The 26,888-nt window shown below is 37.8% G+C and overlaps 1 protein-coding gene across 16 annotated transcripts in view; it reads left to right on the top strand.

The window, feature by feature from the left end:
• The window catches only part of LOC140657264 (sodium channel protein type 2 subunit alpha-like), a 68,207-nt gene that overhangs the window by 2,078 nt on the left and 39,241 nt on the right, over positions 1 to 26,888 (top strand). For 2 of the 16 annotated variants that reach the window (XM_072874024.1, XM_072874026.1), the window contains exons 2-12: positions 1,838 to 1,956; positions 2,856 to 2,945; positions 4,498 to 4,626; positions 5,323 to 5,414; positions 6,258 to 6,530; positions 6,835 to 6,898; positions 7,895 to 8,036; positions 8,189 to 8,395; positions 11,252 to 11,551; positions 21,822 to 22,169; positions 23,995 to 24,127. In XM_072874024.1, the coding sequence (XP_072730125.1) occupies positions 1,838 to 1,956; positions 2,856 to 2,945; positions 4,498 to 4,626; positions 5,323 to 5,414; positions 6,258 to 6,530; positions 6,835 to 6,898; positions 7,895 to 8,036; positions 8,189 to 8,395; positions 11,252 to 11,551; positions 21,822 to 22,169; positions 23,995 to 24,127 (1,897 nt within the window). Of the gene's footprint in view, positions 1 to 1,837; positions 1,957 to 2,855; positions 2,946 to 4,497; positions 4,627 to 5,135; positions 5,228 to 5,322; positions 5,415 to 6,257; positions 6,531 to 6,834; positions 6,899 to 7,894; positions 8,037 to 8,188; positions 8,396 to 8,863; positions 8,868 to 11,251; positions 11,552 to 16,808; positions 16,829 to 19,130; positions 19,155 to 21,821; positions 22,188 to 23,994; positions 24,128 to 26,888 lie in introns of all 16 variants that reach the window. The other 14 variants (XM_072874033.1, XM_072874034.1, XM_072874032.1 and 11 more) reach the window with 14 other exon arrangements.

The raw sequence follows: 26,888 nt of genomic DNA, 5'->3' as shown, positions 1-26,888 counted from the left end.
TACATTTACATGGTTTTGGTTATATCAACAATTCCATGCTGATTCTTACTTACAATATAATTGTGCGCACTAAGCCCTTTTCTTGACTAGCTGCAAAACAATTCAGGAATAAAGTTGCATAAATAAGTTCAGGACTAAAGTTTTCTAAACAAGTCTTCTACAAATGAAATATGAGAAAACCTGAGTAGTACTGAAGTGTACTTTCTAAGCTCCAATGGTCAGAAAAAATAGTCAGATTTTTTGGAACAAAAGTGTAAAAAATCAGGCTCCTGATGGACTTGTTAGTCTATCAGAGTAATTAGTAAACTGCAGAATCTTTTGTCACTGGTGACATCTGTGTTTATGTTACGTACCAGCAGAAAACAAATGGGCATCTTAAATGAGAAACAAGAATGTCATCCCTCCTCCAGTTTGTAGCAGAAACTACTCTTCATCGTTGGCTTGTCAATGCAGAGAAAATATATGTGAATTGGAGTCTGTCTTCAGGCTCTGCTGCAGCAGTGACCTTGGGACAGGCAACATCCTTCTACCATTTGTAGCTGGGTGAAGGACTGCAGGGCAGAGAGAAATGCCAATGAGCGCGAGTCCGTTCTCTGTCATCCTCAATGCTATGCTTTATGTTATTTGTGAACAGGCACCAGCAACACTCCTTTACCGGTCTTCTTTCCCACTTTAGAGAGGTTTGCTTTCTCTCCCAGAGGCAGCAGACCATATAGGCAGCAAAGGCCACAGAGAGGGCAGCATTTTTCTGATCACAGCCAAGTTTTTACAGAGAATGGAAATCAACATGGAGAACAGTGATACTATATAGCTCTGCTGAGAGCATAACAAAGACTCTATTATGGTAACACAAAGCAGAGCCATTACCATCGACAAAGAGCAAAAGGAATGAAGAATAGTCATGTCCTGAAGAAATTTCAACCAGCACCAAAGATACAAGTAAACCTCACACACAAATACGCTTGGAATAAAAATGAAAACACTTAGGAGATGACCGCCAACAGGAACAGAATGAAAGTGAACATGAAGCGTAGGTTTATCAGGTCCAATTTTAAAAGATAATAACTACCTATATTTGGTGCTCACATATAGGGAAAATAAGAGCATATTGTTAAAAATTAAAACAGCATTTTTTGGAAGAAAAGATTTGTTGTTATAAGATGCCAAATTCTGGTGTACGCTTGTCTCAGACTGCTCAGAATGATGTCAGCTGGCAATTCATTCATCCCTTTTATTTTTTCACAGATACATTTTTAGAAGATACATATAATTTATATTGTTAGTATTTAAAAATCTAAAATGAAAGCAAAACTATTTTAAAGTGATGGTTAATTGTTTAGTGACAGGTGTTTGTCCTTGTCACCATATATATATGTGTATATAATTCTGTCAAGTATTTGTTCCAAGTACAAACTGGCATTTAGAATTGCTCTTTTGCTCTTTGGTTTTGTTAGTGCTTGCTCACAGGATAGAATGTATTTGATTAATTTGAAACTCTGACTTTAATCAAAGACTTGGTTAGAAATAAAATTGAAAATATTTTAGTCATGAAATGCCACATTTTGCTTTTATTGATAAGCTGACATCGGTGCTGATAATTCCCACCAATTTTAATAATATCAGAATTCAGTCCACATGCTGGGAAATTTAGCAAATTGGAGAATTGGCTGTGGAAGGCTTAATCCACTGTATTCATAGAAATCAGTTATTTTCCTACCACAGGGAGACAGTAGAATGGAACTTGAACCTCCCAGGTGGAGAATGGAATCCTTTAGAAAGAGGTAAAGACATTTATGTAGTCAACACCGTATTTTAATTTTGTATTTCTTTTTTGCAGACTTTCATAGTATTGAATAAGGGAAAGGCAATTTTCCGATTCAGTGCCACATCTGCCTTGTACATTTTAACTCCTTTTAATCCCATCAGAAAAATTGCTATCAAGATTTTGGTACATTCATATCCTTTTTTCTTAATGTTGATTTAAGGGTTGCTATTTAAAACTATTTAATCACTGAAAGAATACTTTTCATACAGAAATACAAAGTATGTCCATGTGGGTGTACGATGCTAACTAAACATATGCTGATCACACTTAAAAAGCAGCAATATCACATGTGAATTGCAGAATGATCTTCATTCCTACCAAGGGAATTCTCTACTGAACCACCTAAAGCTGTCAGAGTTTAAATATCAGGTTTTATATACAAAAGGAGACCTGATCCCATACTAAGCCCTGCAGCTGAGGCCAAATTAGTAACAAACCATTGCATTTGAACATATCTAAGGTCACACTTTTACCAAGACCAGTAGTACTATTCATGAACTAGACTCACTTAGCAAGGACAAAAGAGCATGAGTAAGGAGCTGCTTTTTCAGGCATACTTTTTCAGCATTGTGTTTTCAGCATTGGGGTAGGTGTCCCATAAAAGATCCAGGTCAGAATAAAGGATAATATTTTCAAATATATTTCAGTCATGTCCAAAGGACAACCTGGGTGTAAACAACCAGCCTCTGCCTAAAGATCTTTTAGAATGATCCCCCTGGCTTCAATGAGTAATTATGTTTGGGTACTCATTTCATATTTTTACAGACTTAAGGATGTATTTAAGTTTCATTTAAATCCTAAACCTGCCATAATTATAAAAGTAATGCATTGCTTTACAGTAAGTGCACCGTAATATGCCAGATGGTATACCATTTAAAATAGAGAAAATTATGTGCAAGGCTTTATTTTCAGATTTTATTTAGAATGTCATGTTATTTGTACATATTTTTATACATGTAATATTTTTAATTATTTCAGTGTTATAAAACTGTCATGTTTTTCTGAGTTACATCCCTTGACTATAATCTACATTATTCAGCATGCTTATCATGTGCACTATTTTGACCAACTGTGTATTTATGACCATGAGTAACCCTCCAGATTGGACAAAGAATGTAGAGTAAGTTAAACATTTTTCCTTCTTCATTTTTACTACTTTGTTTTCATGTGGCTCCAAACAAGAAGCATTTTTGGAAAGTTGCATGTCAGAATGGGCTTTTCCAGAGTCATGAAGAATCAGATTTCATGAGATCATCAATACCTTTCTGGTTTCCTCCTGAATAATTTAAATGGTTTAAGAGTAATGCCTTGTTCTTTAAAGTTATGTCTGAGAAATATCTGAACTTCTACTGTGAAGTACAAACATGAGCTCTTGTCCGTGGGTATTCTGAGCTGTAAATTGGAAAAGGAGCTCCAGAACTTCAAATGTGCGTGTAAAATTGTTGCACGTCATTGGTGAGGCCAGCCATATGTTGCATGGATATGAGTATCCATGATCTTAGCACAGTGGGACATTCATTGTGGCTCACTGATATGAAGTCACAAGTGCCAGCCGCAGCAAGCACACACAACACCCAAACCACAAGAATCTCAAACCACTGAGGAAAGGGCCTTACCTACGAAGCAGTAATAAAGAGGTCACAGAAGTAAGGAAATGACAAAGTATCTCTGTTTCTCTTTCTTGTTCATGGTTATACATGCATGTTTGTTTTCTAACAAAATACAGATACATGTTTTCCTTTGAAATACTATGTTTTTCTTTGAAACAATGCTACTCATGAAAAACCTAGTTCTAACCACTTGGGGTTTCTTTCATTCCCTCATGTTCTCCAATAGCCATTATTGATTTCTATTTATTTATTTCACTGCATTAAGGAATCTTACTCTGAATGCTGTATGTAGAAACTGCACTAGTATTCACCCATTCCCAGTATCCTCAACAGTGACTATGACTTGTTAGGGTTGCTGAGAGTCTGAAAGGAGAGCAGTAGGGTCTGTAGGTAGATTTCCTTTATTCTGGAGGTCTGCACAGACCCACGTGTGCCTCAAGAAGTCCCTGCATTACGCTGGTTATAACTGTCTATTCTGTGCTTTTAAATGAATGGTTATTCCCACACCAGATAAATTGGTAATCATGCTCCACATCTTCAAGAATAACAGTCTGAGCATGCTTTCTTATATTTAATGATTATTTATTAAATAAACCTGTATTATAGGGATGAGTATAGTTATTATCCAGAACTGATTTTCACAAAACTCCCTGATTTTGAAATTTAAAAAAAAAATCTTCATTTTTTGTAACACATAGACATCTACCTGATTTGTGAATGCAAGCAAAGAGGCAGCTCTGTGAGTGCCAAAGAATGTACATATAAATATCACAGTCTGAAATGTATCTACAAATACTAGAGTCTGAAATTATTTGCAAGCACAAAAACTGAGATTAAATCAACCTTTTAGAAAATGAATAGTATATATGTGTCAGGTTCAAATTTCATCTACTGAACAACAATTACATTCTTAAGTGTTTGGGGCAAGTTAAGTTAATTATTTCCTCCGTTCACTTCTAAATACTTATTTTCTTTTCTTTTAAGTTGTCTTTGATAAAGAATGGCACTGCCTATAAGCATAAGTATGCAAAAATCCATTATTCCTGCTTTGATGCTTTTCAGGTACACCTTCACTGGAATTTATACCTTTGAATCACTTATCAAAATTCTTGCAAGGGGCTTCTGCTTAGAAGGTTTCACTTTTCTGAGAGACCCATGGAACTGGCTTGACTTCAGTGTCATTTTAATGGCGTAAGTGGTTCGAGAACTTTTTAAGCTTGTAGGGCATGAAATTAGTGGCAAATATTATTATAATAAATATATTGATTTAAAAGTATTTAATTTCTGCAACCTGTGACTTTTAGACACCGTATCACACATTTTAGTACCCGTAAATCAAAGTAACATACGGCAGGAGCCAGCACGGAGTGTCAGCCACTAGTGTAATTACTGCTGAAGGACACTAATTTCATGTCCTATATTTTTCTGCTCACCAGAATGGAAGCCATCCCCTTGACTTCATGTCACCATCCTATTACAAGCTAATTAGTTTAATTAGCTGTTCAAATACAAATCTGAGTTTCACTTAAATGAAATTTAAGAAAAATTGATGAAAATAAATAATTATAAAAGCGAGGTGTACTGAAGAGACAGGTAAATTTTGAAGTATGATTGCTAATATTGCCACAGAGGTTTTGAAGACCCACATAATTAGTATAAGCTCTGCCTCAATTCTGAATAACTGTGATTTAATCCTACAGGTATGTAACAGAATTTGTAAACCTAGGCAATGTTTCAGCTCTTCGAACTTTCAGAGTATTGAGAGCTTTGAAAACTATTTCTGTAATTCCAGGTAAGAAGTAACTGTGTAAGGTGTTAGGCCCCTCGTATCTCCAACTGTTATTTGTGTGCTGTCATTGTGTTTGTGTGTGAACTCCCCTATTACAGATATGTGACAGAGTTTGTGGACCTGGGCAATGTCTCAGCGTTGAGAACATTCAGAGTTCTCCGAGCTTTGAAAACAATATCAGTCATTCCAGGTGAGAGCTAGGTTAAACACCGAGGCTGACTTTCGTTCCATTGAAGTTGAATTCACTTTTGAGCATAAGTCTTGCTGTTCGCTGCTCGTGTTGCCAGAAAAAAAAAAAAAAAGGCATGGATCATAAGCCTGGATTATGATTCTTTGCGTTTTCAGCATTAGCTTCTTTTATTTTGCAAATTCAGCCTTTGAGTTTAACAGATTCTTGCATGAAACATGAAGTATGAGGCCTATGGGTTATTTTGCTTTGTTTTTCTGCATTTTATTATGACGAGTTGTCTCCTTTACATTAAAAAAGCTTTAACGCTATGGCTTTCTTGATTTTGAATTTTGTCCTTTATTTTACCACTTAAAATTGACATTAGTCTTAAAGACAACGAAGCAACAACAAAAAAGATACCAAAAAGGAGATAAATATTGCACAGGAAAATTTATCAAACACAAATGATTTTTTTCCCTCAAAATTACTTGCAATTCTATCTCATACTGTCTTCATACTGTTGGAAGTCATATTTAATATTAACTGGAAACTGAATTATTGGCAGAATATTAAATGCAGATAAAAATTAAGAAATAAAATCAAATCTATAACAGGAAAGCATGATTGATAAAATTTCCTGCTTGAGAATAACATTATATATTCAGTTTATTGGAATATATGTAGATTGCATATTCATAAAAAAGAATCTTTTTCTTTCATTCATCTTCACAAGCTGTGAGGCTGCTCATGAAGCTTTACTTTTTGAGAAATAAAAATTTCTTTTAAGTGTCTGCATGAAATCTTAATTATAAGGGAAGGGCAGAGATACTCTTTGATAAATCTATGGATCTTTTCTCTTTGCAGGCCTAAAGACTATCGTGGGAGCCCTAATTCAGTCTGTGAAGAAGCTCTCGGACGTTATGATCCTGACTGTGTTTTGTCTGAGTGTATTTGCACTAATAGGGCTGCAGCTGTTCATGGGCAACTTGAGGAATAAATGCCTGCAGTGGCCTCCAGACAATTTTACTTTTGAAAGAAACATTATTTCCTACTTTAATAGCACAATGGATGAAAATGGTACATTTGTTAATATGACAGTGAGCACATTTAACTGGAAGGATTACATTGAGGATGAAAGTAAGAATGACTGATATAACTTTTTAATATATTTCTGGCTATAGTATGTAACTATTTGTGATCAAACAAAGAATATTGAATGGTGTATATTTCTGCCTTATGTAGAACTGCTTACAGTCACTGACTGACTGAGATCAAGTACATAAAATAAACAACTACAATAACCAGAAGGGTTCCTAAACAAACTACAAAGTGATCAGCAGCTAGCCACTTTGATTTTATTACAATGTATTTTTATTTTACTTTGTAGTACTTTCAGGTTCATTTGATTTATTCACATATATTTCTAATGCTTTCCACACAGCTCATTTTTACATTTTGGAAGGACAAAGAGATGCCCTACTTTGTGGTAATAGCTCTGATGCAGGGTAAGACCCTTTCAAAAATCCTCTGTTATGTTCTGTAGAAAAAACAAGAACATGAAGCCTATCCATAGCAGTTGCAACTCCCTATTTAGCAGTGTTACAGAACTTACAGAGTTTTGCTGCTAAACAATGATTTCTTACTTAAGTTAAAATATTTTACTCTCTGGCTAAACAAAATACTCATTAGCAGCCTTTCTTCCTGCTTGATTGGAAAATGATGTTGGTGTTAATGATAAAAGCTGAACTCTTGTAAAGTCTATTTTGGATAAGTACTGACTGAAGAAAATAGGATGAAAGCAAAGGTTAGAATTGAGAAAGAGAATACGTAAAATATTAAGAAAGCACAGTAGTGACTTCATAGTTCAAGACAAAATCTGTTTTTTCAAGCCTAACTCCTTTTCATTACTGGCAAATTTTGCCATACATATGTGCCCAATTATGAGCCTAGAATTGTTAGCTGACCTCCGATACCTAACTGGCAACAGTGAAGAAGCTTATTAAAAAAAAACAAATCTCAGCATTATGTGGGAGATCCCTAACAGTACAATTGGATATAGCTAATAATATTGTTTAATCTGTCTGTAACCTTAACAACATTTTAGCAATGATTTCTGCCAGGAAATTATTCATTAGGAATAAAGATTCTATTTGCAAAATGCGACCGAGGAGAATTCAAATATTTAGGTCATTTCAACCAGTGAACGGATGGAAAGGGTATCTTTCATTTACTCTCTTACTAGTTCATTTCTTAGGACTTTTTTTTCTGCATGAATTTAATTGTAATTCATGGATTTCCTGTAAAATAATGTATTTTATAATGTAAAATATGTATTTTATATATGTATTTTATATAATATAATATAATGTAAAATAATGTATTTTTATATTTCCTGTAAAAATTTCCTGAAAAATAATGCGTATTGTTCCAAAAGATAATAAATATGTTCTAGAAGGAAACAAAAGTTATGACTAAGTACCTTCTGTTTGGTTTTCACATAGGCAGTGTCCAGAGGGATATATATGTGTGAAAGCTGGTAGAAACCCCAACTATGGTTACACAAGTTTTGACACCTTCAGTTGGGCTTTTTTGTCACTCTTTCGGCTAATGACTCAGGACTTCTGGGAAAACCTGTATCAGCTGGTAAGAAATTTTTATGACATAAAAAGTAAATGGTAGGAAACATACAAAATTATATAAATAGGCTTATTTGTACATGAGCTGAAAGCATAATGCTGTTGCAGTAACAAAGATAAGTGGTGGGATAATATATAGATATACTTTCTACTCCCTAGACGCTACGTGCTGCTGGGAAGACATACATGATATTTTTTGTCCTCGTGATTTTTCTGGGCTCTTTCTATCTCATCAACTTGATCCTGGCTGTGGTCGCCATGGCCTATGAAGAACAGAATCAAGCAACCATGGAAGAAGCAGAGCAGAAAGAGGCAGAATTTCAACAAATGCTGGAACAACTGAAGAAGCAACAAGAAGAAGCTCAGGTAATGCTGGAAATTGTACTTCCTGAACAGCCTTATTCTTAAGGCAAGGATAATAATCTTGTATGAATGAGAACATGTATAAATTGTGCAATGAATTACAGAAGAAAAAGGTCTTGTTTACCACGAAAGTTATGAAAGTGGAAATAGCCAATGAAAACGAGGAACTAACCAAATAGCAAAAAAGCGAGCTAATGGTACAGAAAAGAATGGTACTAAGTTTACCAAAAGACTGTAAAAGTAAAATATTTGTGATAAGAGTGTTCTAGAAACCTGACTTTAAGTAGTTATAGTTCATGATGCTTTTATGTTACAGAACTTATGAACAGCATGAAAAAAGTCTAGTGACGTTACTTCTGGTTGGAGGTCTGAGTGAGAATTTCCAGGCTTACTCTACTTAATAGTTCTTCCCCAATATTCAGAACATAGAGAGAAGGACTGTAATCACTGTTCTTTTAGGTTTCTATCCAGCAAGGTATTTAAGCGTATCCCTAATTCAAGCACACTGAAGTCAATCAGAAGTTTATATATCCTTAGAACAGACTAGCAATATTTTTAGCAAAGGTATTACTTCAGAATTCTTTTAAAGTAATCTTTGTTTTCTTTGAAAAGAGAAGAAAATTATTTAAAGTTTTATGAGAAAAAAGACATTTTAATAGATACTTTTGTGTGAGGTTTTCTTATGTGAAAGTAAAATATATGCAGGAATTCAGCTCCATGAGTCAGACATCTGTCTCATTTCTGGACTGATTTGCTACTGCTTTTCATCTGGCATATAGTCATTTTCAACAGGACAATGTTTATAAAATGCTAGCAGATCAGAATCTTCTATGAAACTATAGTTTTGGTAGTATTTTACCACTACTTTCACTAAGTTAGAATGATTCTATAAAGTGCTAATAGAAAGTGAAACTCCATCTTTTTCTTGAAAAGAAAGCTTTATGCATGACCTGTGAGATCTAATTAGCATATCTCTATTTTAGTCATTAAACCTTATCACTTCCAAATGACTTAAAGAAAAAGCAGAATCCTGCAAAGTTCAAATTAAAAAAAAAGTTAAAGATCAGCAAAGACTACTTTTTTTTAAAAAATCTGCTATTTTCATCCATGAAAGGCACTAAATCACATTATATCAGAAGATACCAGAAGGCTCATCTAGATGTTTGTGTGTTTGAGAGTGGGGACAGAGATGAAGCTGATCCAGAATTAGGAAGAAGAATAGAACCATATGAAACAGAGACTACAATGAAGGTTGGGTAAAGGCCCTGGAAAACCGTTACTTTTTTAAATGAATGACCACTCAATTCATTATAAGAAAAGCAGTATTACAGTCAAGATCCCTTTTGTATGTGAAAATATTAGCAGAAAGTATGCGTTACAAGGTGGATCACTGAGCTGCTGAATTGGTTGCTGAGACAGAAATGAGCGTGAAACCCATCTCTTCACTCCCTTGACACTGAACCTATTCATCCACAAACCTAAGTCATCAGAGTGGTCTTTGGATTGCTCCACTTGTTTGACCTTTGGTGTTAGTATTATGAAGTAGATGGGTGATGACTCAGCATCTGCTGCCTTTGTTTCTGTTAGAGCATTTGAAGGACGATATTCTGAAACCAGTATGACAAAATTTTGAGTATCACTTTTTTTAATTGATAAACACTTCAGAATCCTTTTAATACTCCATTTATCAGAAAAAGTCTTTATCAAGTCAACTTGTATAGCACGGGTTGTATATTGTGGTGCAGAAGGCCATTAATTCATACTATGAGCTTTCAAACTATCCTTTCCTGCTGTAGAGAGATACCTCATCATTCCTGAAATACTTGGCAATGAATATAATATGTCTTGCTGGATAATTACTAGTCATCTTTGTTATATCACCCTAGTCTCTTGCCATTTATCACACCACACTTTTTTGTAAGCTCACAGCAGCCTATCATCTTCCCAAACGTATTTTCCACTGCAGAATTTCATAGCAATCTCCCAGATAGATCTTTCTAGGAAAAGTACTGGACACACTCCCAATTCTTCCTTTATTTCATGACTAAATGAACCGGTTACCCTAATGAACCAAATCAGATATGCTGACCACTGTAGTTGAAGATACTGGTCCGGAGTTTTGGGATGGCTCTTCGTTCCAGTAAGTCATCTCATCCCTTTCCATCAGAGAAGAAACTCAAACTTTTTCTTCTTTCTGGCCGCAGCAGCCACAGGCAATAAATGTACCTTTGTGTATCTATAACAAAGATCTAGAGTGCTGTTACAGTGGGAAATGTGGGAGGGGAAACAGGAAGAGGGAGGTAGGACTTGAAGACATGTCTAAAGGGTGTGCCTGTTGCCAGTGGACGTAGAAGGAAAGTGAGGGGAGTGTCCTTGCTGTGAAGACAGTGAGGAAAGGCTGGATTCAACTACTTGCAGGCTGCTAGTTGGATTATGATACATTAACTCGTATTGTGGATGTTAGGGATTAGTTTTCTCTGTAAGGACTCAGAAGGGATCATCTGAATTAGAGCATGATGTGGGGCTTTTCTTGAGAGAAAATGGGGAAGCAAGTCTGAAATACATGAAAAAACACCATGTTTATACTTTTCTGACTACCTTAATTTTAGACCAGTGTCTTGTGCAGCAAGTCTTTAAGGAATAGTGATGCTATTGTTCTGCTGAAGTTGATGCTTCAAGTAGCTCATGCTACTAAACAATGAGGGGCTATACAACTCAATAGTTTATCTTCAATTTGTTTGTGTATATTTGCATACTCAAGGGTGTACAACCATCAGTATTACCACAGTGATAATAAAATATGATCTAAAATTGTTCATTTTTGGCCTACTAAGAATATCTTGCTTTGTAACCTGACAGGCAACAGCAGCAGTAGCAGCAGCATCAGTTGCATCAAGAGATTTCAGTGGTGTAGGGGGATTAGGAGAACTCTTGGAAAGTTCTTCAGAAGCGTCAAAGTTGAGCTCAAAGAGTGCTAAAGAAAGAAGAAACAGAAGGAAGAAAAGAAGACAGAAAGAAATGTCTGAGGCAGAGGACAAAGGAGATATCGATAAGTTCCCCAAGTCCGAGTCAGAAGACAGTATCAGAAGGAAAAGTTTCCGATTCTCCACAGAAGGAAGTCAACTGACATATGAAAAAAGGTTCACATCTCCTCACCAGGTACAGCACTCTTTTTATTAAATCATGTACATCTACTCTAATTTGGTTTTGACTGAAATTACAGCAGCTTTACATGCTGGAAGTTAAGTAAAAGGTGAGTGAAGGGAAAAAACAATGGTAGTACCGTTAACAGTGTCACAGTTTGATATGGTTTGACCCATTCTATTAGCAAAGGGATAAAAAGAACATACCGAGGATAATTGTAAACTTAAGTAAAACATTTCTGAAAATGTATTTCTGAAGATGTATCTGGCAGATTGGAGAACAAATCAAAGACTCTTTGATTAGTACTCATATAGTTGCATTAATCAACCATAGGTTCTCTATTCTGCATCCATTTCAAAACTATACAAATATGTGGGGGTTTTTAGCAGAACACATCATCAAAATACCCTGCATAGGAAATTCCACATTAGCATTACTTTCTATTGTTTTCCTTAATAAGTTTCTTTAAATGGTAGATAATAAGAAAAGTAGCTCTAGTAGTCCAGAATAAAGACAAACTATACAGGGATCGTTTGGGCTTATATTTATAAGGATTTAGTCATACTGTTCTTTTTAATTAGAAATTTATTATAAAAGATGGAGAATCATTGCAATCATAGAAAAAAATAGTTTAGGAATGGCCTCTGGAAATCATTTAGTCCAAACTTCAAAGCTCTACTCCCTTAAATCAAAGGATCTCTTCCATCGCTTAAGGATACTTTTGCTTATGTCAAGTCTACACACAGTTATGGTACTTGTAGAAAAATCATTCAAAATGCATGTTGTGGTTTAGCCCCACTTGGCAACCAAGCACCATGCAGCCACTCACTCATGCTCCCTCCCTCAGTGGGATGCGGGAGGGACTCTGAAGAGCAAAAGTAAGAAAACTCATGGGTTGAGATAAAAACAGTTTAATAATTGAAATAAAATATAATAGTAGTAATAATAATAATAATAGTAATGAAAAGGAAAACCATGAGAGAGAGAGAAACAAGAACAAAACCCAAGAAAAAAAAACAACTGATGCAACCGCTCACCACCTGCCGACTGATGCCCAGCCAGTCCCTGAGCAGCAGTTGCTGCTCCCTGGCCAACTCCCCCAGTTTATATGCTGAGCATGAGGCCATATGGTATGGAATAGCCCTTTGGGCAGTTTGGCTGTGCCCCCTCTCAGCTTCTTGTGTGCTTGGCAGAGCATGGGAAGCTGAAAAGTCCTAGACTAGTGTAAACATAGTCACTAGCAACAACTAAAACATCGGTGTTGTATCAACATTATTCTCATACTAAAATCCAAAACACAGCACTATATTAAGTACTGGAAAGGAAATTAACTCTATCCCAGCTGAAACCAGGACAGTATCCACCCCTTATTCTATACCTTCTATGTCATGCCCAGGTCCTACACTTTCCTGTACATTCCAATTAATCACCACCACTTTCCCTGTCTTTTGATATATACACACAGATATCATTCCCTTAGTCTATGGGCTATCCCTCTAAAATGTCCATTGAGTTTGTTTAGTCCATGACTTTGGGTTCCATCTGTCATAACAGTCCTTCAGGGCAGGAGAGATGGTGTGTGGTGTTGGATTTTTGCATGCTGAAGCCAGTTCTGGTTCCATCACCGCTGCACTTTGCTCATCAAAGTTTCATCAAAGTTCATTCTTCATTAATCTGGGTCATTCTTACTGTGATACTGTTGATATGGCATATAGCAACCATAAAAGTGATGACATACAGTGTTATATAGCAATTAATGTAATAACATTCAGCTCATTGGCTATTTTCACCCAAAATCAAATCTCCTTGAGGTACACATCAGACTTCCCCATCCTTCCGCATCATCCACCAAGTGCACCAGGTCCTTGAGCAAAAGCAATCTCACGAATGGGTTTGCCTTTGCATGAGGCAGGAGTAACCCAGACTGTCTTCCCCAGCATATTTTTTACGTGCACTACAGGGACTTCATCCCCTTCTACAGTACGTAAACGTTTTGATTGGGCAGGGCCAGCTCGATTGACAGATCCCCTAGTGTTGACTAACCAGGTGGCCTTTGCTGAATGTGTATCCCAATGTTTGAATGTCCCACCACCCATTGCTCGCAGTGTAGTCTTTAACAGTCCATTGTATCGTTTGATTTTCCCAGAGGCTGGTGCATGATGGGGGATGTGATATACCCACTCCATGCCATGCTCTTTGGCGCAGGTGTCTATGAGGTTGTTTCGGAAATGAGTCCCATTGTCTGACTCAATTCTTTCTGGGGTACCATGTCGCCATAAGACTTGCTTTTCAAGGCCCAGGATAGTGTTCTGGGCAGTGGCCTGAGGCACAGGATGTGTTTCCAGCCATCCCGTGGTTGCTTCCACCATTGTGAGCACATGGCACTTGCCTTGGTGGGTTTGTGGGAGTGTGATATAATCCATCTGCCAGGCCTCCCCGTATTTATATTTCAGCCATTGTCCTCCGAACCACAGAGGCTTTAACCGCTTGGCTTGTTTGATTGCAGCGCATGTTTCACATTCGTCGATAACCTGTGCAATAGTGTCCATGGTCAAGTCCATCCCTTGACCACAAGCCCATCTATATGTTGCATCTCTTCCTTGATGGCCTGAGGTGTCAGGGGCCCACCCAGCTCTAAATAATTCACCTTTATGTTGCCAGTCCAGATCCACCTGGGCCACTTCAATCTTAGCAGCCTGATCCACCTGCTGGTGCTTTTGATGTTCTTCTGTGGCCTGACTCTTGGGTGCATGAGCATCTACGTGACGTACTTTTACAACCAGGTTCTCTACCCGGGCAGCAATATCTTGCCACAGCGCGGCAGCCCAGATGGGTTTGCCTCTGCGCTGCCGGTTGCTCTGCTTTCATTGCTGTAACCACCCCCACAGGGCATTTGCCACCATCCATGAGTCAGTATAGAGATAGAGCAATGGCCACTTTTCTTGGTCAGCAATATTTAAAGCCAGCTGGATGGCCTTCACCTCTGCAAACTGACTCGATTCACCTTCTCCTTCAGCAGTTTCTACAACTTGTTGTATAGGACTCTATACAGCAGCTTTCCACCTCCGATGCTTTCCTACAATACGACAGGACCCATCAGTGAACAGGGCATATTGCTTCTCATCTTCTGATAGTTTATTGTACAGTGGGCCCTCCTCAGTATGCATCACCTCCTCCTGTGGCAATACTCTGAAATCTTTGCCTTCTGGCCAGTCCATAATTACTTCCAAGATTCCTGGGCGACTGGCTTTTCCTATCCGAGCCCATTGTGTGATCAGTGCAACCCACTTACTCCACGTAGCATCAGTTGCATGATGTGTAGAGGGGACCCTCCCTTTGAACATCCACCCCAGCACCGGCAGTCAGGGTGCCAAGAGGAGCTGTGCTTCAGTACCAACCACTTCCAAAGCAGGTTGAACCCCTTCATATGCTGCCAATATCTCTTCTTCACTTGGAGCATAGCAGGCGTCGGATCCTCTCTATCCCTGACTCCAAAACCCTAGGGGTCGACCTTGAGTCTCCCCTGGTGCTTTCTGCCAGAGGCTCCAGGTAGGGCCGTTCTTCCTGGCTGTGGTGTAAAGCACATTTTTTATATCTTGCCCTGCCTGGACTGGCCCAAGGGCTACTGCATGAACTATCTTCCGTTTAATTTATTCAAAGGCTTGTTGTTGCTCAGGGCCCCATTTGAAATCGTTCTTCTTCTAGGTCACTTGATAGAGAGGGCTTACGATCAGACTGTAATTTGGAATATGCATTCTCCAAAAACCCAGAGTGCCTAAGAAAGCTTGTGTTTCCTTTTTACTAGTTGGTGGAGACATAGCTGTTATTTTGTTGATCGCATCCATTGGGATCTGACAACATCCATCTTGCCATTTTATTCCTAAAAACTGGATCTCCTGTGCAGGTCCCTTGACCTTACTTTGTTTTATGGCAAAACCGGCCTTCAGAAGGATTTGGATTATTTTCTTCCCTTTCTCAAAAACTTCTGCTGCTGTATTGCCCCACATGATGATGTCCAGATGTTCTGGAGCTTTGCCCTGTTCCAGTGCAGTCTGGATCAGTCCATGGCAAATGGTAGGGCTGTGTTTCCACCTGTGGGGCAATCAATTCCAAGTGTACTGAACGCCCCAAAGGGATTGAGAAAAACGCATTAGCGATATCAGTTGTGGCATACCACTTGGCTGCCTTTGACTCCAGTTCATATTGAAGTTCTAGCATGTCCAGCACGGCAGCACACAGCAGCAGCATGACTTCATTCAGGCCACGATAGTCTACTGTTAGCCTCCACTCTCCGTTAGACTTTTACACTGGCCGTATAGAACTGTTAAAAGGTGTGCAAGTCTTGCTGATCACTCCTTGGCTCTCCAGTCAACAAATCAGCTTATGGATAGGAATCAGGGAGTCTTGGTGCGATATTGCTGCCGGTGCACTCTTATGGTAGCAATCAGCACCTGTTGTTCTTCAACCCTCAGCAACCCCACAACAGAAGGGTCCTCCGAAAGACTGGGCAGGGTGCACAGCTGTTCAATTTCCTCCATCTTTGCAGGTGAGTATTGCCAATGAGCTGGCGTACAACGCTGGTGTGCTCTGTACCAACTTCCACCACGTGGGTCGTGTGCACCTGACTTCATCTGGGTCTTTGGATAACTGCTCATTGTCCAGGTCACCATAAATCACCTCCAGCACAGCTAATTCCCTCAGGTACTGGTTACCTCTCTCCATGGTGGTCCATTTGCCTGGGTGATGTATAACATCTTCCTTGAAGGGATATCTTTCCTTCATAGCTGACAGTAGTCACCTCCAGAGGCTCAGGACTTGTGCCCTTTTCCAATTGCTTTGTCAATGCCCCCTTCCCTAGAAAGGGATCCCAGCTGCTTGGCTTCCTTACCCTCTAATTCCAGGCTACTGGCTCCATTATCCCAGCATCGGAGCAGCCAGGTGACAATGTGCTCACCAGGATGATGGCTGAAATCTTTTCGCATATCTCACAGCTCATTCGGGGATAGGGATCGGGTGGTTTCCGTCTTGTTTATGAGCTCTTCCTCTTCCTCCTCCTCTCCTCGTGATGGCCCTGCTTTTTCATCATCCCTTTCTAAACAAGCTGACTTTCACTTCCAAGATTTCTTCTTGTGTATAGGGGCGACTAATACCGGCATGGGTTGGTTCCCTGGTTCAGCCACAGTGCCTGTTGTGGGAGTTGGAGTAACCGCAGTGCCTGTTACTGGGGTTGGAGTAGCCGCAGCGCATGTCACCAGGGTTGGAGTAGTCGTAGTGCCTGTCACCAGGATTGGAGTAGCCACAGTGCCTGTCGTTTTGTCATTAGATCCAGAGACCTTCTCTTCCCCTTGAGGGTTCTGAATAGTGTTGAACAGGGCCCAGTAAGCATGGGCCAGGCCCCAGCACATTGCGGTGATTTATGCGTCCCTAGAATTGCCAGGGTGACAGCATACTTTTTCCAAATACTCTACTAATTTTTCAGGATTCTGCACTTGTTCAGAGGTGAAATTCCAAGACACCAGAGGTGCCCACCATCCTAGGCATTTGCCCATGCTATCCCACACACCCTGCCACTCATAACTATCCAGCCTTGGGGCAGATCTCTGGATGATATTCTTAAATTGCTTATTAACCTTAGAAAAAAACAAAACAATATTCCCAAGAAATACCAATAGATGTATCTTAACTACCCAAGGATGTTCAAGATACTGAAAAGTTATTGTAATGAAGGAGGAAACATCATAGAAGAAGGTAGCGGCGGTGCCATTCTGTATTTCCTCCATAAAAAAACCCTCTCAGAGGAAGAACTATAATTGCTAATTGTCTCCACGAGGTGGTACCTGAAGTATAGTAATGGCTTCAGTGCAAAACCCAAATACCAGATTAAGCTCAAGGACACTTTTAATAACAAATCTCCCAGGCAAAACATCACTAATCACTGCAGAGCACAGCAAACTGCAAAAACCAACACTGATCTTTAACATGTATAGCAAAAAAAAAAAAGAGCATGGTGCATGAATATAAACCAATATAGAGAACAGATGATTCAATATAGTGACCTGCAACTATTAACAGATCTAAATTCCTTAATATGCTCTGGTTAATCTGTTATTATCTCAAACCCTTTGAGCCCCACTTTGGATGCCAAATAGGACTGTTGTGGTTTAGCTTCAGTTGGAAACTAAGCACCACACAGCCACTTGCTCACCCTCCCCCCCGGTGGCATGGGGGAGAGAATCTGAAGAGCAAAAGTAAGAAAACTCATGGGTTGAGATAAGAACAGTTTAATAATTGAAATAAAATAAAATTTAAAAAATAATAATAAATTGTAATGAAAAGGAAAACAATGAGAGAAAGAGAGAGAGGACAACAAAACCCAAGAAAAAAAACCAAGTGATGCAACCACTCACCACCCACCTACCCATGCCCAGCCAGACCCCGAGCAGCGATCGCTGCCCCCTGGCCAACTCCCCCCAGTTTATATACTGAGCATGAGGTCATATGGTATGGAATAGCCCTTTGGGCAGTTTGGATCAACTACCTTGGCTGTGCCCCCTCCCAGCTTCGTGTGCGCCTGGCAGAGCATGGGAAGCTGAAAAGTCCTTGACTTTACTTAGCAACAACTGAAAAATCAGTGTGTTATCAACATTATTCTCATACTAAATCCAAAACACAGCACTATACCAGCTACTAGGAAGAAAATTAACTCTATCCCAGCTGAAACCAGGACAATGCATCTCTTCAAAATGATCATGTCTGGTCTCAGCCAATAGATGACGTTTACCTACCAATACTACCCATGTTTAACTACCATTGTTTGTCCTACTTAATGTTCATATCACGTGTCTTAGTTTACAGACTCATATAAAAGATGAGATTCAGTGGCAGAAATACTTCACACTGAAATGTATACACTGAGGGGAGGAAAGCTTAATTTGAGACAAAGCCTCAGCAATTAGTCAAGTATAAGGGATGATGCCTGGTCTGAAAAAGATATATTTGCATTTCCAAGGAAGCAAAGTAATGATTATTATAATTAAGAAGAATGACCAGGTTGTTAGGGTTAGGGTTAAATAAAGAAATAAATAAAATGTAAGAAATAAATAAAATGTAAGAAAAACAAATTACTAAATCTATCTCAACTCCTTTAAGTGATATTGTAAAAGCGTATTTCCAATCTAATAAAATGTACTATTAGTTTTGGGCCAAAGCTGCTCCAAAAAATCTTTCATTAATTGGAACGGGCTTTGAGTCAGGCTGATACAAGGGAGCTGCAGCCAAAGATCTCATTTTAGACTGCACAGTCCTGCTTGACTTAGTTTTATGCATATATATATATATATATGTATATATATATGTGTGTGTGTCTGTGCATCATAGATGAGGATGGTGAGTGACTTGACCACACTAAAGAAGAGTCACTGACAAAGTCTGAGCAGAAAGGAATTTCTGACTGCTAGTCCCTGTGCTTTAACTACTTGATAATAGGTCTCTCCATTGTCTAGTCTAAATTCCCTGATGCTCTTTTATATACTTCTGATGAAGAGACTGATTAAGGAATATATTAAGTTTATATTAAATACATTTTTTGGCACAGAAAAAATACTCAATACAGAAGCATGTATACGAAGGGGGAGGAGAATTTGAGACAGAGATTCCATAGATAATAAACTTTCTGTAGCTTTATTAACATACAGTAAAACATTGTTGCACGTATTTGTTCATACTCTGAAACTCAGAAAGCTTTCATCCTGTCAATTGTCATGAGGAACTATGAAACTTCCATAGAAACTTAAGAAGCTTAGGAAAGCAAGGCATTTCAAATTACTTTTGATAACATGAAAATTAAATAAGAATTCATGATGCAGAATAAATAATTAAAATTCATTAAAATGATGTGAAAAAATATTTTATATGTCTTAGATTTGAAAGAAAAGAAGGAAATGGTGCATAGACAGGAAACAGCTCATCTTGAGACGTCATGAACTACACAGCAGGAAGGAAATGTGACCATATGAAATAAATTGTTTTAAAATTAATTTAAAATTTTAAAATACAAAGAGACTTGTATCAAGCAAATAATCTAATTGAGGATAATTTATTAATTAAAGACTGTCTTGGTAATTGGTTTTGCAGTTGTAAAAATGCTTTGGGGCAAACGTTGCCTGCATACAACTGAAATAATACTGAGCTGCCACAAGAATGGAAAGATTATAGGCAGTAGAAATGGTAAAAGAAGAGCTGGTTTGTCTTGTTAGCCATGCAGTTAGCTCCCTGGTGAAACAGGGTGGCAGAGCATGAAACAACGTGTAGAATGGTAAGGGGAGATAATCTGCCCAGTCAGCCCCTGTAGAGCTTTTGTCCTTTGACACAATATTCCGTGTGCCAATGATGCAACCTGCAAGAAAAGCCAAGCTTTACTTTCAGACCTTACTTTTCAGGAGCACGTAGACACAAATATTTCTGCCTCTACATGTGTTAGAATTGCAGCCATTTTGGTTTGTATCTTTTGTCTCAGTCCAGCAGGGACTTGTGGAGCAGCATTACTCTTCCCAAATCCCTGAGGGGCCTGATCCATTTAGCTGTGCTCAGAGCATGATAACACATATTGGAAAGATTGGACTACAAACAAAACATAGCAGCCATGGAAACATTCTGTAAAAAGAAAAGGGTAGCGGTGGTAGTCAGACGAAACCTAGTGAGCATGTGATTTTTTGAAGGACTGTAGGTTGGCCAAATACATTTACAAAGAAATGTACAAAGGGTGCAGTAATTAGTTTACCACTTTGTCAGAATTCAGTGTCATGCTCTATAGCAGCTAGAGCTTTTTTTTAGATAAAATTATCTTTCAGCATAAGCAAAACAGCACTTTTTCCTCCAGCCAAGTTTACATAAATGGGTTAGCAAAACCATTTGGCTGATATTCTTCAAGTAACAGCCTGAGGCTGACAGCCAGCGTAGAAAATTTCAGCCCAAATTATTAAAATTTGGTGTAGCTGTAAGAGCAGAAAGAATACATCTCATAATGGTAAACACCTGCCAGCCTTTATAACAGGCGGTACTACCAGTTCAGCACGCACATTATCTATGTGTTTGTTTAAATCTGAGTATGCATATAGAGAGATACATATGGATTCGTATACGTATATATTTGTGCTTGGTTTTCACAGTATTAATATAGGCTTATATATTATAATGCAGTTTTCACTTTCACTTTAATTATCCTGGCATAAAAACCACTGCTATTACATATGAGCACTTTCCACCTGCAAAACTAGTGAAAAATTGAGAATAATCTCAAAACACATTTTTGATGTACCAAGATGTGAAGATTTGTACAAATGCAGAATTGAAGAAAGCTTAATGCAAGGTTTCTTTTTTCCACAATTAGTCCTCATTTTATTTATTCATGAATGCTGTTAATAAAATATGTAGCAAGGGAGAAGAATATTCCATTAACCAACTTCTACTGTAATTAAAAGATGAATTACCAACAACCACTGATTTATTTTTCTCACTTGTAAGAGGATATCTTTAGGTAACTGTGTCCTTGGTGAATTCTTGCTTTGAGCTGCCTGATGGCCAAGTGATACCTTCTGGTAGGTGTGCAGCCTGCTATAGCCCCCAGAGTGCTATGCCCAAGAGTGCTACTAGTCATGTTCACACTGTACCTCCAGAGCTTCCCCAAGCTGTTGCCTCTGTCTTCTAGTTTTAGAGTACTGTGTATGTTGTTCCCACACTATTGAGCCTATTGTGAAGAGGGCAGACAAGTTCTTTACGTCAACTTAGACTGAATTTAATACCAAGCTTAAGACCATTTCTGCCTCTAGCAAATAGAATAGAAAACAATGATCAGTGAGCGTTATCAGTTGTTATCCCTAGGAATCCAGGGGATGAAGAAGGGAAGAAAAATAAAAGATATTTAGCTCTGTTCTCTAATAGAATAAGGAATAAAAGACAAATATCTGCAAAACTTTGATAGTGATGTTGAGAACTGTCTCCAGCACAGTCATGGGTCCATACCAATTCAACCTGCCTTCTTTGATCAAAACTGTCCAACCTTACGTCTTCTGCATAACTTTTCCTCAGTCCTGCTACACTACCTTAAAAATAATTTTTCCCCTCTACATCAGGTCCCCTAATAAGCACATTCCCCTAATAGACACACTGATACTATTGAAGAAAAAAGTGACTATCCTTCCTCCTGTAACTATTATTTGAAAAGCCAAGAACTTTGAACTTCAGTTCTAATGCTGTTTTGTTTTGGTTTGTTTTAAATCTTTTACAGTCTTTGCTAAGCATTCGTGGTTCCCTGTTCTCACCAAGGCGCAACAGCAAAACAAGCATTTTCAGTTTCAGAGGTCGTGCAAAGGATATAGGATCTGAAAATGACTTTGCTGATGATGAGCACAGCACTCTTGAAGACAATGAGAGCAGAAGAGATTCTCTCTTTGTTCCAAATCGACATGGAGAACGGCGCAACAGTAATATTAGTCAAGCGAGTGTGTCTTCTAGAATGGTACCAGCCCTTCCAGTAAATGGGAAGATGCACAGCACTGTGGATTGCAATGGAGTAGTTTCCTTGGTTGGAGGACCTTCAATTCTAACTTCACCTACTGGTCAGCTTATACCAGAGGTAATTATAAGTAAACCAGTAATTATTACATTTTGGTTCAGGCATGGAATTTTTTCTTGCTGCTCACATCTGCATGCCTTACCATTTTTTTGAGCTGTGAGAAATAACTTGCAATAGCTTCTAAATAACAGAACATAAGGGAAAAAAAGTCCTCAACTTCCTATGTCTGAGCCTCAGTAAAGTATTATATTCTTCTTGCCTTCAGCAAGAGATCTGCACATAGAAAGAAAAAACATAAACTGAATTTGACAATCTGTATATAGTTTCACCTCATCAACAAAGGTAGACATGTGATATATAACTAAGGCTATAACTAGGAAATACATATAGGAAAACACCTGCAAAATTAAGCAGAATGCAGTTACTACTCCCATGATAGTTAACAGAAATACCCCTTACTGAATTTATCTTGAAGAAATTTTTCTCATAACTTTAATGAGAAAAATACATACAATTCCTATGTACCTTTGCAATTACATTACATTTTGGTGTCAGTTTTAGACTTCTGTAAGCTAAGATGTTCTTTCAAACTTTCAAAAAAGCAAGTTTTTCATACACAGTATTTTAATATGGATTCAGTATGGTATTTTGGTGGCTATAATAGCACTGTATTTAACCTGAAAAATATTTTCTTTATAAATAAGTATTGAGATTTAATTACTACTGTTACACATTTCTTTTTATTTTTGTTTCTCTCCTATCTTGATATAGACCTTCATACCAGAAATTCAATCAGATTACCTCAGAGGTTATGCGTATATAGTTCTATTTCAGAAATACATTCACTTGAAAAAAGATTTAGCCATTTAACTCAAAAGTCTTCTCTAAAGAAATAGCACTAGTGAATTCTGAAAATGGTTTTAGATCTTCACACTAAGATAACCTTGAAATCCCTTATGAGTTCTGCAGGTTTTTTATTATTTTTCTGGATGGGGACAGAATAATGAGAAAAAGAGTGAGTGGTTTCCATGAATCACAGAATCAGTGATAGAGCAGGAACCAAGATTTAGGAACTTTTTAATCCCACTCCTGTGTTTAGATCCCTAGGCCACACACCAGAAGAAAAGCAAAGCAACTGTAAGGGCACCTACATGCTACAGAGTAGTGACATATTAGGCACATTTAAATCAGAGCCAGGTATTATTGTTTTGAAAATATAATTAGAAGCCATACAAAACAGAGAGGACTTGCATTTTCATTGCAAGAATATACCACAAATTCTGTATGAGCATTGTGGTGGGTGAGAATTAGGGAGAAGAAATATTAAATAAGATGTGATTTTTTTCTCATATAAAATTTTCCAGCCACACTTATCAGGTTAGGAACGCAGTACATAGTATTAGAGAAATAATTAATTCCTAGAATTATACTCATGTTTCTTGTATCAAAGTTACTTTCTTAAATAATAGTTCACCTCTCTCTGTACTCACAGTTTAATTATTTAACATGACTAGCTGCTGGAAATTAAGGTGACAGGTTTCAACTCTGATCATTTTTTCTTGAAAGAATAATAATAATCACTAGCAAAAAGATACCTAGCCAAAATTTTGTTCACTGAGTCATTTAAATGAGAACCGCCTTTGGTCCCACATTGCCTTGGTATTGTGTCCCCCAGTTGATTATTTGTAGCACTGTACAAAATTGCCACTAAGTTCCTCAATAAAGAACAAAGAAATTCCTACAGGAACAGAAACCTTCAGTGTGTAAGAAAAGTCTGGTATGCTGCACAAAGCTGAATTTGATTATCACTACAGTATTTATACAATAAATATTGTTAATTGGCTGTTGAAGAGGATGGTTTAATTCCTCAGTATTTCATTTACAGGGCACCACTACAGAAACAGAAATAAGAAAAAGAAGACTGAGTTCTTATCAAATTTCCATGGAAATGCTGGAAGATTCTGCTGCAAGACAAAGAGCAATGAGTATAGCCAGCATACTTACAAATACAATGGAAGGTATTTGATGCATTTTATCTGACAGGCAGTTCAGTGAATTTCTGCTAACTGATGTACAGAGCAATCATTTACATAATTTCCTTTGTAAATGTAAAACGGGACATGTGAAATCTCTGAACATCAGATACAAAAGGCTATTGAGCATTTCTAAGATCATTTACACATTCTAAATGCTTAGTCATTTATTTTTCGTGAGACCTTCCAAAATATTACTCTACTGAGTGGACTAACAGAGACAAAATAATCATAGCTAGGGGATTGCCAGAACCCCAAACAGAGAATACAGGGATTTTCTTCCTATAAGACATCAACAGGAAAAACCAATCAAGATACACAGGAATAGCTATGATAAAGGCAGTGATGTGCTAGAACAGTCATTTCCCTTAGACTTAAAATCCAAGGATAGGTAATAGGAAATTGGAATGAAAAAGATAGTTTTAAAGAAAACAACCAACTGTAATCAACCCGTGCCAATGCACATGAACTGCCTTCCTCAAGCATTTCTTAAACTTTCTTAGGTAAGTATATAAAAGATAAAAAAATATTATATTTACTATATGAAAAAGCATACATTGTTGGAATTGCTTTGCTTATTTAAGGGAAACGGAGTACACTCACACTTCATGCATATGCCATTAAAATATTTTTATGAGCTTAAAGGATCTATCTACTGTATACTGGCACAGTGTGACAGCTGTTACAGTAAGACAAACCCTGCGGATGTCCTACAACACATATTCTAAAAGGACAAGAAATTACCAAGAAAATTTAAAGTGTTCTTAAGATTACTTTAAGTCAGAATTGAAATATATTTTTTAAGGTGAGTTCTGAAGCCCTTTGCTCTCAGATAAACAAATAGATCCCAAACTAATTGTAGTCAGAAATGTAAGGCTTATACCACCTATTTTCTTCTAAAAATATTCACAATCCATTCTCACAAGCATGTATCTTTCTGAGTATATCTTCCTACTTTAGTGCAAGCGTGAACTGTTGGTACCTCTTGATTCTCGGTGTGCAATTCTTAGTTCTCCTCCCGGGTAGAGAGGGTATCCCCTTAGAGGGTGCTGCTCTCTTCATCCAGCTGAATAGTCTGTCCTTCCATTCTTCTGGCCAGAAGAAAAACATGTCAATGTAGACTATATCGTCCTGATAGTCACCTCCTACCCACATCTGGTTTCCATTATTTCAGAAGTTGCGAAGTGCAAGCAATGGAGTCTTCTGTGCCAACTCAGCGTCCAGTGTGAGTGGCCACTTTTGTTCAAGGCCACTGCCATCCTACCTCTCAGCATTCTGAGTTACATGTTCAGAAATGTGATTATTCCACCCAATCCATATATTTCTTCGGAAGTACTGTCTTTGTTATGGTTTATGAAGATTAAAGAAGACTTTTGCTACTTATGATACCCTTTTCTGCCTGGAGGCTACAGTCTGATGTAACGGGAGAGCTTGTTAGTTTCGATGAGTTTGAGAACTGTGGCAACTGACCTTTTAACTTCCTGTAATTCCACCCATATAGGACCATATTAGAGGCAAAAATCAATCCACTGGTCCTCAAAGTGTAGAGTTAAGCACTAAATCCTTATTAGCAAATACTGTAAAACAGCATGTTTGCTATTTTAGCAAAATCACCCATAAGTGTCATGATGATCAAGACCTCCCTGTGCTCTAAGGGATGTCTGAAAACTGGCAAATTTCTGATTTGGGTTGATGCCACTATGCAGAAATTTTATCAAAACTGTTGTAGCAATTTCTTACATGTTTTGTAGTCCAAGTATTTCTCACTTAAGCAAGTACCCATCTTCCTTTTGGGCTGTCCTCAAACATCCCATTACATTAGACATTCATCCTTGCTATTATTAACTCAGTAGAAGTTAGCATTCTTCCGTAACTTTGACAATATTGACAGTAAAATGGAGAAAAAATAGTTTGTAAAGATTCTGATTGAGAGCAGAGTTGTTCTGCTAATGCTAACATGATTGTTCTGTTTCTCAGTTGATAGACACTGCAACTGTACAAGACATTTTCAAAGTCAAATGATAATTTTCAAAATAAGAAAACAGGCATTCTGTATATTAAAAATAATTGATTCAAATAAGCAATGATAGGTATGTGCACTGAGTCATTTATCTGTTATGATATTGTAGTGGTTCAGTGTAGTAGCAAATATAATACTTGTAGTAGCACAAATCAAAATATGTACGCAAGTTACATACTTAACACAAAAATTTTACATTTTATGAAGCTTATACAAATTATACCCATCAGCTCACTGACGATGGAGTGATGTTAACTTTTAATATCCAAAATTAAGACATCTGCTGTAGGCAAGTCAACTAACCTAAAATACATGTCTAGACTCTCCCTACTCTCATGGGAAAGAGACAAACACATTTCTCTCTTTAGATAGATGTCTGAGATGATTCACTCTTTAGAGGTCACTTCACTGTCCACTGGTTTGTTGTGGTTTAGCCCCAGTCAGCAATCAAGTACCACACAGCTGCTCACTCACCCTCCCCCCGGTGGGATGGGGGAGAGAATCGGAAGAGCAAAAGTAAGAAAACTCATGGGTTGAGATAAAAACAGTTTAATAATTGAAATAAAATATAATAATAATAATAATAATAATAATAATAATAATAATAATAATAAATTGTAATGAGAATGAAAACAACAAGAGAGCGAGAGAGGAACAAAACCCAGGGAAAAAGCCCAAGCGATACAACCGCTCACCACCTGCCAACCAACGCCCAGCCAGTCCCCG

The sequence above is a fragment of the Ciconia boyciana genome, chromosome 10 (genome assembly GCF_034638445.1).
Source record: "Ciconia boyciana chromosome 10, ASM3463844v1, whole genome shotgun sequence".
Lineage (NCBI taxonomy): Eukaryota > Metazoa > Chordata > Aves > Ciconiiformes > Ciconiidae > Ciconia > Ciconia boyciana.
Note: the sequence above shows the minus strand (reverse complement) of the source record. Positions and strands in the feature narration are given on the sequence as shown.